Here is a 15,176-nt window from a genome sequence, read left to right as displayed (position 1 = left end):
TTTTTTTTTTTTATTGACAGCAGGAAAAACAATTGTATTGTATCGACCATAATTTTTTGTCACACAATTAAACTATTCCAAGCAAAGTCCAACATCGTAGTTACATAATTCAGGCAATTCTCAAATCAAGTGGCACAAAGGTAGCATTACTTTACCAGTAGTAAACTCATATATGTATTAGGAAATAACTGAGGGACCATTATATGCATTTTTTGCATTTTTTTGAAAGAATAAAATGGTGCCAATGCAAAAACAAATTTCTATATTTGTGTGCGCGTCGCAAGTTACTTGATTCACCACACGGGGGAGCCAGACACCATCAAATTCAGGGCCAGCAAAATGTAATACATAACAAGCAGTCACATGCAGCAGTGACTTATAATAGCACAATGCTTTTCTTGCTCTGAGCACAAATCTGTGCATTTTTGGGGGGACCATTTGCAGGCAGGGTCTGCTCCTTATTAAATACTGCATCAATGCTGTTAGTTTAGCCTAGTCTAGTAAACAGACAGTGCTGTAGTAGAAAGCAGCGTGAACCACAGTGTGGTCTTATTAAGGGATCTCTATGCCGCCCTTTCATGCTTTGGTCTACGGCCTTCCTTCTAAATGCTGATATTGTGGAAACATAGACCACATGTCGTCAGATGCAGACAGGGAGAGAAAGTGTTGTTTTTTTTTTTCTCGCAGGATAGATTCGCCTTGGTACATCTGGTATTTATGAGGGAGGCTTTTTAGATGTGAAAGAGCAAAGGGGTTGGTGAAACGAGGAGAGCAGGGGAGAGACAAAGACACTGAGCAGCGAAGCAATAGCTGGCTTCCACCAGCTGAACTGTAATCATATGACTCAGCCTGCCCCACTAGGCAACAGATGCCAATGTGTATGCTAATGCTGACAAACTAACAAGTATGTTGGACAAAGCGACGTGCCAATCCATGAATAGACTATTTGGCTAGGAAATAGTAAGGAGACGTTTTGGGATCAGAATCTGCGTCAGGCAAAATTAAACACATTATCACATGTGTGAAAGTACAGGTCTTCTCTAATCCTTCATATGCAATTTCACATGTGGGGGATTACGTGTCGTATCCAATCCTTTATATGTCATTTTATTTAGTTCCCTAAAGGTGAAGAGGGACAGTGGTTATGTAAATGTTTAAAAAAAAAAAAAAAAAAAAGGTGCACATAATAGATTTAACAGCAGGACGCTGACCACCAGACTTGTCGCTGCGTGTGGATCAAGCTGTCCTTTTCCTATTGAGCTGTCAAGATAATAGCAGTCCGTCACCGAAGGCGAGTACGAGGCAGAGCCAGGGAACAAGTGTATGGCCACATGCTGCTGCTGAGCGTGACACGCCTTTGGGAGGATGGGTGTTCTCACCTGTGTTCTGTGCCAGATAACAGACGCCCTGGAGTGGCCCAGTTTGTTTCGACAGGGTCCTTTGTCATAGTGGATCAGGAGAAAGTCATCCTGGCGCATAAACACACACAGATAAAGACTGGCCATTAGAAGTCTGAAAGACACGGGTTGCCGTTCATGGAAAATTGCCCTTTACACGACCTGAGTGATCCGGTCGTCTGCACTCACACAATTAAGATTACATAAAGCACTACAGCTCATAAGTCACCCGTTTTTAAATTCAGCCCAGGCTGTCATTTTCATCAGTCTTATGATGAATTTTACTTGGGGGGGGGGGGGGGGGGGAATACAGCTCATCCCATTCTTATCAGCTCCCAAGGTTAAGCTACAATTTCCTGATAATGGAAGATATTGCTGTCACAGAAGAGACAAATGTCTACACGCACAGATTATACAGTGTGCCAATGAACTATTGATCTGTAGTTTTTTTTTCCAGTTGGAATAAATTTTATCATCTTGCTGTTTCTTTCCAGTGCATGCGAAAAAAACAACATTCAACTCACATCCAAAGACTCCAGGCAGTACCAGCAGAAGGCATGTTTGCAGTTCTTGCACATCATCTGTGCGCAGCCCTCATCCCTCTCAATGTAAACTTTACATTTGGGACAACGCTTGATTGGTGCATCGTCCTCTTCATTCTTGTAGAAAGAGCTGCAAAGACGAGAAGCAAAGTGAATTAGTTTTTTTTTATTATTCATAAATTAAGATCCAAAATAAGTCAATGCACGCTGTTTTTCTTTGATTCAGGAGCCAATAAGCGACCTAAAAAACAATCTAAATCACTAAAAGGCCTTGAACTTGTTCTCAGCCTATTCTTCCATTCCTGTTGCGGTCAATCAGCCTGTTGCCATTTTTCCTGTGCCGACTCCTTAAATCGGGGGGTGAGCATGAATCTGACAGTGGAGGCCTAATCATAAGGTCAGTTCCACGAACTTAAATGTATTATAGCGCATTTTAGACACCTCAACAACACTACCCTGAATACGGCCAAAACAGAAGAATGAATTAGTGCATTTAGACTTCAACTTCAGTAAAGTCCACTAAGTCTTTCTTCAGCGATCTTCCTCAAAGCACCAATAAAACCGTCTGAATCTGGCTTTCATTAAGTACTTAAAATGAACAAGGGTAGTTCCCACACTTGACAAGGCTCTTCACAGCTAAGAGCAGACCTTTTAATCCTCTAAAAACCCTCCCTCCACTGTGGCCTCTGAGCTCAGCCCTGAACCTGTGCAGGTAGAGGAAAGCTCTGCAGAGTTAATGACATTTCCGCAGTAAGAGGATATCGCCAAGAAATGGGTCAGCTGATGTTTCCGGGACGCCTTCTTCTATCGTCGGACACTTGCTGTATCCTTAAAATGAGAAATAGGCCCATCTCAGGCTGCTTCACTGCAGTTTAGTTTCAGCAGGTAGTTTTATGTCTTAATATTAATTTGGGCTTTAGCAATGGCTGACGCTAACACAAAATTGATACAAAATTAAGAGTAAAGACCATCCTATTATAAGTTTCTATTCTCCATCGATCATAACGAGTGTGTTTGAACAAGCCATTCACATTTGCAGTCTTTTAAGATCACATGATGGGATAAGCAACGTTAGTATTCCTGTTGGTATTCCTGACACCAGAAAGAAAAGGCACAGGCCAATTCCAGGAAAGGTGATGGGGCAACAGGAGCAGCTCATTTCTATTTAAAGCTACAGACACTGAAACAGCTCGTTTGAACAGGGCTAAGAAAACAGGGATATAAAAGCGTAGTAAAACGAATGATCTGTGTGTTTTTAAGAGCTGAAACTTAAAAAACACATACTGGGGACATGCAGGAAATACATTACTTTGTTAAAAAGGGGTACAGGATGGGACCTTTAAGTTTGCTACTAACCACTTATGCAGTTAATTCATGACTAGAGTGACATGTTCCAGAAATTACATTCTGTGTCCAGTAAACAATAGGGGTTTTGCAACCAATGATTATGGACCATAAAATGTTGGGGAAGACCGGTGGACAAGTGCTTTACACAAATTACAGTTGACAGTAAACAGAAACAAATTAAAGTAGTACCTATTTTCTCCTGGTAGGAAGGAGGTAATGGGCAGGTTGTTCTCCTGGCAGGCCTGCCCGGGGTGCCAGTTAGCCTTGCAGGCGGAGCAGAACTCGAGAGCACACACAGCACACTGGACAAGCTGGGGCAGAGCTGGAGAGTCCGCTTCCTTTAGTTGGCACACTGCCTGGCAGGTCGAGGAAGGGCACCACGTCCGGCACGGGTCCAGCAGCACCTCTGATTACACAGAAGAAGTGCTCGGTCACGGACAGTCGCTCTCTTATTGGGTCAGCTCGGCCAAATCAAATACCAATTATTAAAGTGTTTTTCTTTGGGGCAGTTTTCTGGGTTACATTTTTCCAATGGGTTGTGGCGAGTATTGGTTACACAGACACAATCAATTTACATCTGACATGGAGGGTAACCTTGCAAACTGGTGAAAGCCTCATACATATTTGATCATGGATCATATTTTGTGTACGGGTACACTGAAGCATTTCATTTGTAGAACTGTTCATCGATTCTGTATCCATTTGTCACCTCATATCCGCGGCTCCTCTAAACACTTTTGATTATTTATACTAATTTTTAAGATGAGTGATTTTGCCAGTTCCATATAGCACAATGCACTTGCCCTTGTATCCTGCCCTACCTTCCTCTTTAAATCTCTGCCAAGAACTATGAGCACACATTCCACATGCACTCTTGGCTCAGCCTGAGAAATATGGAACGGCTACAGCAACCGTTCTGCCTGACTGGACTGGGACATCGATGAAACGGCTGACTGCCCTTATCCAGGCTGAATCAACAGCTCCTTCAGAAGTTTTTTTTTTTTTTTTTTTATTCATTTGCACACGCACCCAATCTGTGTTCATAAATATGCGTTTGTCTTCATGTTCATGCATTTATTCCTGCAGGTGCTATTTGCATGGTCTGGGTACAGTTTGTGTTTCTGCGTAGGTGGAGAACCTGCAGGGTGAGTACCATCAAAGAGTGATAGCACAGCTTGGTTACTGCTGTCTCTGGTAGCGACGCAACTCTAATTTTACTGATTAGCATGTCTACATTGACAGCATGGAATAAAGCAACACAGACCAGCCATTATATTTAGACCCCACGATAACCAAGCCCTTCATCAGATAGTTAACATTTATTACAGTGTAAACTGCTGACATCCAATATGTAGCAACACACTGAGGACATAAGAGGACTTAATGAAGGTGTCTTGCTGTGATAACAGATTGACTTCCATCAGAGTTTTAAAACAAAGACATGGGAGGCTTTTCCCCTTTATGTTTATTTGATGGGAGCTGGTGCCAGACTATGATGAGGTTAACAGGGTTGAGAAATATTCCCTGCAGGTGGGTCACATACAGTTACTGGTCTTGAATCCGTAAACAGAAACCGGCCAGTTTGTACACCGCAACGTGTTCGCAAAGAAAACAGATGGCTCGACAACACCTGTCAGCGCTGAAGACCGAAATTTAATGGGCAAACACGGATGGCTTGAATCTTTTCTATTGGCTTTCCACGGACACCCCACGGTGTAATTCAATAGCAAAAATGTCCGCAGGGGGGCGGATGACTGCCTCCACACAGAGCCGGCAGCAGTTCAGCTACACGTGCAAGACATAATTGTCGTCATCCTTTTGTAAGTCACCGTAAAGTACAGTATCTCTGGAGGACGCACGGGTCCACGTGTGTCTGCGATTGACAGTAATTGCCCACACATCACCCACTTAAGAACACGGGAGCCATCGCTGACGTACTATTGACTCACCCCTTTCAAACTGGAGCTTCTTGTATCTCTGCATCATCTCCGTGGCCACCATGCACTCAATCTGGAGGGAGAGAGGAGAAGGAGCAGCAGGAGGGAAATAAGCAGGTCATTGTGTGTATTTATAGACAGATGCTGCACAAAGCAATTACACAATCCCAGGAAAATTTCACTTCCAGAACAATGTCAAAATCTAATTTCTACGAGACCGCTGCAAGAGCTTGCTGCGTGGCTGAATGTACTCGTAATATGCTAAGAAACGAACACGTGGGATTTGTCATAAGCTGAAGGTTTTTCTGGCAGAGTGGAAAGACTGACAGGAACAGCTAAGGTCCCATCAAAGGTCAGTGACAATAACTGATAAGAAACATGAGGCTGCGGTGGGCTGAACCATGATTTGCCCATCAGCTGAACTCACTGGACGTGGAGAAACAATTAGCCGTCACACTGGCTTCTGCTATGAAAACAGGAGCACTCATTATAATGGAATAAAGACACAAGCAGATGGAGTGCAACGCTCATCTTGAGCAGGTTTGGAGCTCTAGGGAATTATAAAGGTGTTAAATTAACTGTAGTCAGGTTGACTTCGTGAATGTTTTTTTGTAAATGCTTTTAATAGTTCCTCACATGTTCCTCACATGTGCACCAGTGTGAAAACAATAATTGGTGTCCATTGTTTGTGGAAATTGCTGCTCTGACTGACAAATCCAATCTTGTGCTGCAGGCGATGTTCTGATGTTGTAATAATGGAAACCAATCACAGAGTGAAAGAGAAGTTGAAGTAAAGTTTTTTTTTTTTTAATCAATACCTCATTTTCCTGCAGGTGTCCTCTTTTGGGGCAGGCAGAGTCTGGACAGCTAATTGCAGTTTCAAGGCCTTCTTTAATCAGGAGCTCCACATACTGCTTCAGGCACTGAGGAGGAACGGACAAAACAGCGGGGTGAATTGCAGACTCCAGTCAGTCTGTCCAACAAAATTAACAGACCACGCGCCAGATAAGTTGGTAAACACACACTGACCGGCGTATTGATCACTGTTTGCTGTCTGACTGTGCAGGGACAGTTTTGCTGCCGTAATCCAATTTTTTTTTATACTACCAACTGATGAAGTGGTGATGATGCATGAACTGTGACTTTGTAGCTTCTATCAGACAAACTTAGCAACTAGATGTGAAAAGCGTTTAGCATTTAAGATATTTGCTTCAGGATTTTGTTGAAACCAGCACACAAAGAGGGACTATTTGAATTTAATCAGCTTGCTGAAACATGTTGCACGAACATATTTAAAGATAACTGTCCTGCTTTCAGTTTATCTCTAAATCCAGATTTATTGTCGCATGTCACTTCCACGCCATAGCTCCAGTTCCTACGCCCTGGTCTGACCTAAACCTCTCTTAAAATTGTAACTATGCACGAAGGCAGCACAGACGGCAACAGCTGTGATTGGTCCAACGTGCATTTCCTCGTTTAAGTGTCTCAGTGTCCTTACAAACCGTTTGCTCAGTTGTCTTCTCTACTTTCTACACTGAAGTCATTTCAGTAAACTGTTGATCGACGTTATTTAGCTCCAGTTCCAACATAAGCATCCCAGCTCGCTCCAATCATCATTGTGTGATGTACACAGAAGTACAGCTGAATAGTCACCAACTAGTGTTTTAGTGGCATAATTACAATATAATGCACCAGCCCAAAGGTATAAATGCTTTCACCAGCGTAGCCCCCTACGGCGTAGGCTCTGCTTGGACCCATTGCGGGAGTATGAACCAAGCTTAAGCGAGATGCTTTGTGTAAAATCGATTAAATTAACCATGAACATCCACTATCAGGTCTTTTAGGGAAGATTACTCTGTAGTCATTTACTTGCCAGCTTCTTAACATGACTCTTCAATGTATGCAAAAACTGTTACACAGTAACTATATTCATTATCAACTGGTATGTAAAAGGAGTAATTCAGCTCTAATTGTGCTTACATTGTGGTCGACCTCTGGAATGAACTGTACTGCAAACTGAACTTTGATAATTATGCCCCCACCCAGATTGTGTTCTAGGAAGTAGCAGCTATTTATAGCGGTCATCCTTGGGCATTGTTTCCTCATCTCTGGAATAAACTGGCTTTTTTTACAAATCCTGTCTCAGCTGTTTCACAGGAGAGATTTATAATAGATCCCAAAGTCATTACAGATTTCAATTCAGCAAAACTCCTTTAAGGTTTTTATTAGGTCTATTGGACAATCACATTTCGTAGTGTAATTGAGACATTTCTTCTTTTTAGTGCAATGCGAAAGGACTGCGGCTTTTTCTCCGCATCAGCTTTACGTACTGTTCTGTGAAATCAATATTCTTTCATTATACTTTATAGGTTTCTTAAGTTATTCTGTGGCTCACTTATTTATTTAATTTTTTTTTAACATATTCCATTGACAGCAAGGAAGCTCGCCAAGTGAAAAGAAAACTAACCAGTGTGCAGAAGACACATTGGCACTGTGTGATGGTGGTCATCTGCTCCAGTGGGAACTCTCCAAGGCACAGCTTACACGACACCAGGGGGTCCACGGCCAGCTCCCACGTGGGACGGTACCGTGCCGTCGTCATCTTGACCGCCACTGAGCTGCAACGTCAAAGGCAAAGAGTGGAAAGGTAGATGAGTTTAATTAAACTCTGGACGCAAAATTAGACAAAGAATATTGCTAGGGACAAAAGAAATGAATTGCACGTTTTGTCCAGCGCGGGTGAACGCACACCAACAGGCCTGCTGTCTGCAAAATTACAGCAGCTCTCTGCCTAAATAGCCGCTGTCAGCTGTGCTCATTTTTATTTGAGGCCTCATGCTTTCTGGCATTAAAAGGAACACAGTTCAAAAGCCCCTGAAACTCCTGCAGTTATCTACATCCGCTCTCTCGGCTCCCTGTGAAATGTTCACTTGGAATGAAGTAACGCTTTCTTTTTTCCTTCGCTGCACGTCATTCCGTCTCTTTTGTGAGAGTCAGAAAAGGGGTTATATTAGGCCGTCTCGTCGGGCTTTCTACTTCTCCGTCGCTGAGAGCAAAGAGCACCCGCTCGGCTGTTTACAGGAAGTGGTCCCGCGCACACACACGACGTCAACGCCGTCAAGCTCTCCCTGCGCTGCTTAGCAACCGGCTGAAGGAGGATTTTTGGAGGTGGAGGGTGCGTGCACGGGAGGGAGAGAAGCGTGGAAGGAGTCGCAGTTCGCAGTCTGCCTCCGTGTGCAGCTGCCTGTTCACAGAGGAGGACGGCAGGCAGGAGGAGAGGGGTTGAAGAGTTCACATGATTGCTCCGTGGACTCATGCGCCGCGTAAACGTGCTACCCAGAGAGGAGAGAGAGGCAGTGCGTTCTGGCTTAGCAGAGATGTGGCATCACTTCACACCACTCTCCTTAACAGCATATCTTTTAAGGAGGAGGAAAATGCAGCTGTTTCATCCAAAACAGAACCACCTCATGAGGCTGCTTGCTAATAGTAACCCACAGATGACACATGCCGACACAATTAAATAAAAAATGAGGCAGACACGGATCGGTTATTGTTGAAACTGTCTCATGGCAGACTTGTCTCTCAAAGGTTTAGCGAGATCAAGATATTTTAATATGCCACGGCACTTAGAAATCCCAAAGGTTGGATTTTCAGCACGGCCGGAAACAAAACAAGCGCTCCTCTTTCTGTAAAAGGGATGAGGCGATGCTGTGTTGAGGCGCCGGCAAAGGTCAGTCTCTGCTGGTGGAACAGGCAGCTGAGCTGAGAAAGATGGCGACAGCGAGTGGTGGCATGTTGCCCGTTTTGGAGTATGATGATAAATGTGAGCCTCGGGATGATTTCTTCCTACGGCAAAAGCGGTTCATTAGCCACATGATTTTGTTCAATTACCAGTCTGCCACCACCACCACCACCTGAATCCCACTGATATATCGGTTTCCGCCGCAGCAGCAAACTTCACTGCATCCACGAGATAGAATCTATGAAGGAAGGGCGCTTATTACTATACGCGCTAGTGAGTTGCATCCCCAGTAACTCAGTTTTTGTAGCAGAAATACCACCATGTACCGTATACCCAAGTGAAAAGCTAAAAAGGAAAACCAGATACTCAACCCAATTTCTTCTCTTTCTGATCTGTTATAATGAGCTGGCCTCACCACAATCAGGATAATTCAATAATGTGTTTCCAATAGAAATTACTACCAGTAAGCATGATTAACTGCAGATCTCATTGTTAAAAAGGCCAATTAACTGAGATAAATGGTTGTCAGAACGTGCAGGTTTAAGTGTTAATATACAGAATATTTCATCGCCTAATTTGTGCAAACGAAAAGGAATCAAAAACTCCCCAGCGGGCCACCTGTTACCAGTGAGTGATGTTAAATGATCGGACTGGGGAGTAACATCTCGTTTAATAAAATTGGGCTGTCTCAGTTCTTCCTCCTTCACATCGTGTCTTAAGTGGGAGGACAGAGGAAGAAATTGCCAAGTGAGAAACACAGAGAGGACAAATAAGAAAAATCAGATGCACCTCATGTCTGACTCACTCGAATCGACTGGCATTCATCCATCTGTTCACAATCCACCGCGCTGACCAAACACAGAGCAGTGGAGAAGCTCTATTACCTACGGGCTGAACTCTAACAAAAGCTTAAATGGCAATTTGTCATCAGAATGGAGCCAAGGATGTACAAACATGACCCTTGGGGAATGTGTGGGTGTGGGCGCGTCCTTTGGTGGTTAAATATTAGACAAAAGTGGAACTGAATGATGTGCCGTATTTACTTGATTACTAATGAGCGAGTCGCCTATGAGTTGCTGATAAATCATGTCTGACCTTTCTGCAGGTTCAACAAGTGAAATGGAAGAGTTTAAGACCTTACTTGGACCGTGATAAACAGCAGCAGAAAAGGGATGGGCCAATTAAATTTCCACACAATGTCGGAAGTATGCAACAACAGTCCTGGCTTTTACATGACAAACTGATAGATTTCATTTACCACATGAATCCACACTGCACAGAGCAGGACTTTCTTATATAGTGTGTGCTTTTACACTTCAATCTGTTTCTCTCCTCCCAGGCTTTATATTGGCTGTGCAAATGCTGACAGACTGGGTCGATGGGGACAAATGAAATAGTTCTATAAAGATGGCCCGAGGAGGAGAGAGGGAGCGAGCGAGAGAGAGCGACAAAGGATAAATGAGTTTTCATGAGAAAAGGTGGTGCAGTACGATCCTTCTGCTGCATTATTAACTAGATGGTCCATTATCACTGAAGAAAACACACACAAACACACACATACAGCGTATACCATGTAATGGGGCTGTGCATGGGAGCCACTCCTGCTCTCTGCTTCCTCATTTCAAATATATCCTTCCAGAGCAGAGAAAAGGTCAGGTCAGAGAGTTAAAAGTCAATAAAGTGGGAGTCAGAAGTCAAACATCTGTCCTGAGCAGTGGTCACCACGCGTCAGTCATCAGCCTGAAAGGGCTTCGCTTATTGCTTAATAACTGGCTAAGCAGCATTCATGCTGTAATGACTCCATATTCAAGAGACAGACACACACACACATACACACACTCGATAACAATCCATTGCATAACAGGGGTGGAAATGTTCTTCACTCTGGAGCTATAAGTGAAAGGGATTTCTTGTTGCAGCAGAAAGTATATGATGACATCCATCACATGTTGTGTGAAATAGCAATCAACTCCAGCACACAAAAACTTAAAGGGCAACTACTGTTTTTTACAATCTGGACCTTATTTCTGGCATAAAATATGATCGTTTACTCACCCATATAACTTTTGTGTCATTTGTAGTCAATTGGGAGATTTTTAGATCTGCGTATATCCATATATTGGGAGTGACTGGGGCACCGAAACGCAGCCTCTAAATAACGCATTATCTGCCGCGAAACTCGTTCATTTCACCAATATTTTGTTGTCATACGCTAGTGCTATTCCCTGTCGAGTCCGGAGTTATCTGTTTTTTAATCATCTGGGGTCTGTAGATTGACCTACTAACCACTGACCTGGATGATGTCATCTCTGAGTGCCGCGCGCACCCGCGACAGTCAGCTTGTTTACCTGAAATTTGCTACTGCTACGGTTCCTCCACAAACTCAGAATTTGAAAAATATTCAGCCATGTTGCAAAAAAATTGCATATTGGTTAAAAGAACGAGTTTCACGGCAGACAATGTGTTATTTAGAGGCTGCGTTTCGGTGCCCCAGTCACTCCTACTATATGGATATACGCAGATCTAAATATCTCCCGACTGACTACAAATGACACAAAAGTTATATGGGTGAGTAAACAATCGTATTTTATGCCAGAAATAACAGTAGTTTACCTTTAAGAGTTTTCCATTACCACTGATATAAACTCTGCACATTATGGGGAAAAATCTGCAAATGTAAGTAATGTAATGTGAGACTGTGCAATAATTCGATGACAATATGACTCGTGATAGACTTGACAAATATTGCTGAGAAGCTAGCTGAGGCGTCGCGTTCAAATGTTTGCATGCTGAATGCAAATGCATGGCGATTTTTCTTATTCTCCGCATTTCAGGCAGTCTTCCAAAAAGTGTATATATATTGCACATGTACATGTCTTGGTGACGATGAAACATCGCATGGTGAAAGGAATACCGTGCATAGTCAAAAACGGAAAGATGAACGCAATTTGATTCCATAAAAACGAGCCCAAACGAGTTTAATACGGCACCATCTGTGTTCTTTTCTGCTACTCTCTTCTCCATCTGCATCCGTCTAAATGCTGCTACCTCGCACGTAAAAAGAAAAAACAATCAAATGCTAATTCTCACCTGAATACCCTTATGGAGAGACTGCAAGTGAGAGAACATTTTCAATAAAATGTACTAAATGAAGCCTCACACTGCATACCAATGCAGGCTTTACACTCATTAGGAACTAAACTCGGCTAACAAGTCTCAATGCACCAGTGTGTAAAATCTCTACCTTGTCATCTGCTGCTATGGAGGAGGGTGAACGCTGAAAGAATGTAGGAAAAAAAACAATCCTTCGACTCTCCATTTTCACCAGGGTTGACAGATTCCACTGTGTGTAATTATATTATGTCACATTAAAGTATTGCGTAAGGCTCTATTTATATACTCTATCTCACCTAAGGTTAGTGCGGAAGAAAGCCAACAACTATTAACTGTTGTGGGAGTAAGAGCAGCCTGCACCTCGTTTTCCTCACACACGTGGACATCCTTTCAACACATGCACAAATATGTCCTTCAGCTCATTTACATGAATCTGCTGGTGGCCAATTAGAGAAGTAGGAGAGAGTGAGATGAAGGACGAACAGCCAAGACTGCATTGTGTTCAGCAAGAGATGGAAGAAAGACCAGAATGATGCTGGAAACATTCCACCTGATATCTCGGGACAAGCCAGGACAGTGGAATCACTTGTGTCATTTTTTGCCCACAGCTAAATTAATTTAACGGGAGGCTGGATGTGATACTAGCTGACGCGAACAAACCTTCGCCCCGACCGGCCTTATCAGCGAAACCTGATCATGTCTCGAGTTTAGTCTTGTCAACATTTCTGTCTGGCATACGGCTACAATCATTTCTTTGTGGTCTCACTGGACTCTCTCCTGTGGCTGTATTTCACCGGATTTTGTGTGTGCTCGCAAAGCATCCGATTCATTTCACCTTAAATTTAACTTCTACTCGGTCTTCTGAAATCAGAGTACGGTGCAAAGCAGATTAATTTGTTGTTAAGTAATGAAAAAGGAATCCCAGACCGGCCTGTGTTCAGAGACCCGAGGGAGCTCATGTGTCTGTAATAAGTACTCGGTGATCCTGCCGTCTGCTCCTCCCCTGTTCCTTCCTGACTTTCCTCCCCCAACCCTGTTCTCTGTGGCCAATTAACGGGGCCTTTAAGTTTCATTTATGTCACATCCTCCTGTTGTCCACCGCTGCTGCTCATCACTGCATTCCCAAACCCCGAGAGATTAGAGGAGGGTGTCGGGTCATACGTAGGGATAGGAATTGAGAACCGGTTCCCAACTGTCTGAACCACTGTGATCATGTCATCGTTTTTTTTTATCAGCGCTGGCATGCTTTTGTGACAGTTGCGCATCGTGAAACACTGATGTCAAACCCGTAGGTTTACGCTGCTGGAAACTTGAGACAGGAATGAGTCATGGTGCAGAAGATGAAACTGTCCTAAAAGAAGCTTCATTTCACAGAGAAAGATGACAGCAGTGCTGGCTGTAACGTCTGTTAAATGCTCATTTCAAGAAAGGACAGAAACACCAGCAACATGGTGAAACACACCAATCAGCCACAACATTAAAACCACTGACAGGAGATGTAAATAACATTGACCATCTTGTGACAATTCAATGTTCTGCTGGGAAACTTTTGGACCAGGCATTCGTGTGGATGTTACTTAGCCATGTACCACCCACCTAGACCAGACCAGACACCCCCACCAGCCATCCCCAGCAGGATGCAGCCTGACACAGTTTAGGAACAACTAAAAAAAAAAACATGAAAAACAGCACAAGGTGTTGCCCTGGCCTCAAAATTCACTGGATCCCAAACTGATCAAGTATCTGTGGGATGCACTGGAACAAGCCTGATCCCCAGAGGCCCCTCCCCTCAACTCATAGAACCAAAAGGCCCCCACTAACAACACCCTGAGAAGGTCCATGTCCATTCTCTGATGAGTCACAACTGTTTTGGAGGCACAAGGGGGACCTGCACAATATTAGGAATGCGGTCATAATGTTATGCCTGATCGGTGTATCTTTCTATGCAATATAGGCTTAAATTCCAGGAATCCCATGTATGACTTTAGGCTGCACGACTGCCACTTGTTGTCCACGGAACAGAAGGTCTGTTAGTGAGTGTACATGCCTGAAGTAAACCTAAATGAAAACAAATATTCTATTTTAGATCAAATGTTGCACCAACCATTTGCTCATAAGCTCCCAGCCACACCGAAACTATTATTACAAACCAATAAAGGAACAAATAGAGCATCTGACCAGTGAGCTCAACCAATAATGTCATTGTGATCAATAAATCTCTCCGTCCCCAGTCGTGTGATGCTTACACTTGTTTTTGGTCGGAGATTGGTATTGACCGTTATGATAAATTGAATGGGTGGCAAAGTGAAGATATTTTCCAGCTTGTAACTGGGATCTATAGACTTCGTGTGCAGGTGCGCAGTTTTATAAATCTACAGTTCTGTCTTTGTGCACACATTAATATATGGTGTGGATGAAAAGTCAAAAGGTTTTGTAACGGATCTTGCATGCAGACACTGAAGCGCTGTAGCACGGTGGTGTCTGAGAGTAAATTAGTTAGATATACAGTTAGATATTAATGAAGGGAAATTTTTTTTCCCCAACTGTACATCGACACATAGTCACCACAGAGTTGTCACATTCTGAGGCGACATTGCACATTGCTGTGCTACACAATTTTTTTTTGTGGCGTTGCAAGGTCACTTCCTGGTGACAGCTTTAAAGCGTGGTTGGTAAATACTGAACGTGACTGAAGTTATTTAAACTTACGCTAGACAACTACCGCAGTGGACAACACAAAGTAAACCCTGCTAAATCAATTTTTTTTTTAAGAAGGCCAACGATAAACAATGGACCTGGGAAAACACCAATGACTATCAAGTCCCAATGCTATATCCATGGCAACACATCTTCTGCCCATGAGAACCGTTTAAAGGCACAAACTCCGTCCTAGCCTCAATAGTAACCAACAGTTTCTGCATTATTCATACATTATTCTAGGAAAACCAGGAAATATATTGAAAGCAGCATTTAAAACAAACTTTATTTAAGATGCGTCATTTCCCGCCATCGTCTTTTCTGAGCACAATGTAGGTCACGAGCGTGCACGGGCCCGAGGCTGATTTACATCACATAATACTAAAACAACACTTTAACT

General features: G+C 43.2%; 1 protein-coding gene across 4 annotated transcripts in view; it reads right to left on the bottom strand.

The window, feature by feature from the left end:
* rnf144aa (ring finger protein 144aa) overlaps positions 1 to 15,176 on the bottom strand; it is a 33,807-nt gene that overhangs the window by 4,125 nt on the left and 14,506 nt on the right. For 3 of the 4 annotated variants that reach the window (XM_084569064.1, XM_084569062.1, XM_084569063.1), the window contains 6 exons: positions 7,691 to 7,841; positions 6,042 to 6,146; positions 5,236 to 5,296; positions 3,476 to 3,692; positions 1,922 to 2,069; positions 1,380 to 1,469 (listed from right to left, as the gene is read on the bottom strand). In XM_084569064.1, the coding sequence (XP_084425190.1) occupies positions 1,380 to 1,469; positions 1,922 to 2,069; positions 3,476 to 3,692; positions 5,236 to 5,296; positions 6,042 to 6,146; positions 7,691 to 7,825 (756 nt within the window). In that variant the 5' untranslated portion in view covers positions 7,826 to 7,841. The remainder of the gene's footprint in view (positions 1 to 1,379; positions 1,470 to 1,921; positions 2,070 to 3,475; positions 3,693 to 5,235; positions 5,297 to 6,041; positions 6,147 to 7,690; positions 7,842 to 15,176) is intronic. The other variant, XM_084569065.1, reaches the window with a different exon arrangement.

The sequence above is a fragment of the Chelon labrosus genome (assembly GCF_963514085.1).
Source record: "Chelon labrosus genome assembly, chromosome: 20".
Taxonomy (NCBI): Eukaryota; Metazoa; Chordata; class Actinopteri; order Mugiliformes; family Mugilidae; genus Chelon; species Chelon labrosus.
Note: the sequence above shows the minus strand (reverse complement) of the source record. Positions and strands in the feature narration are given on the sequence as shown.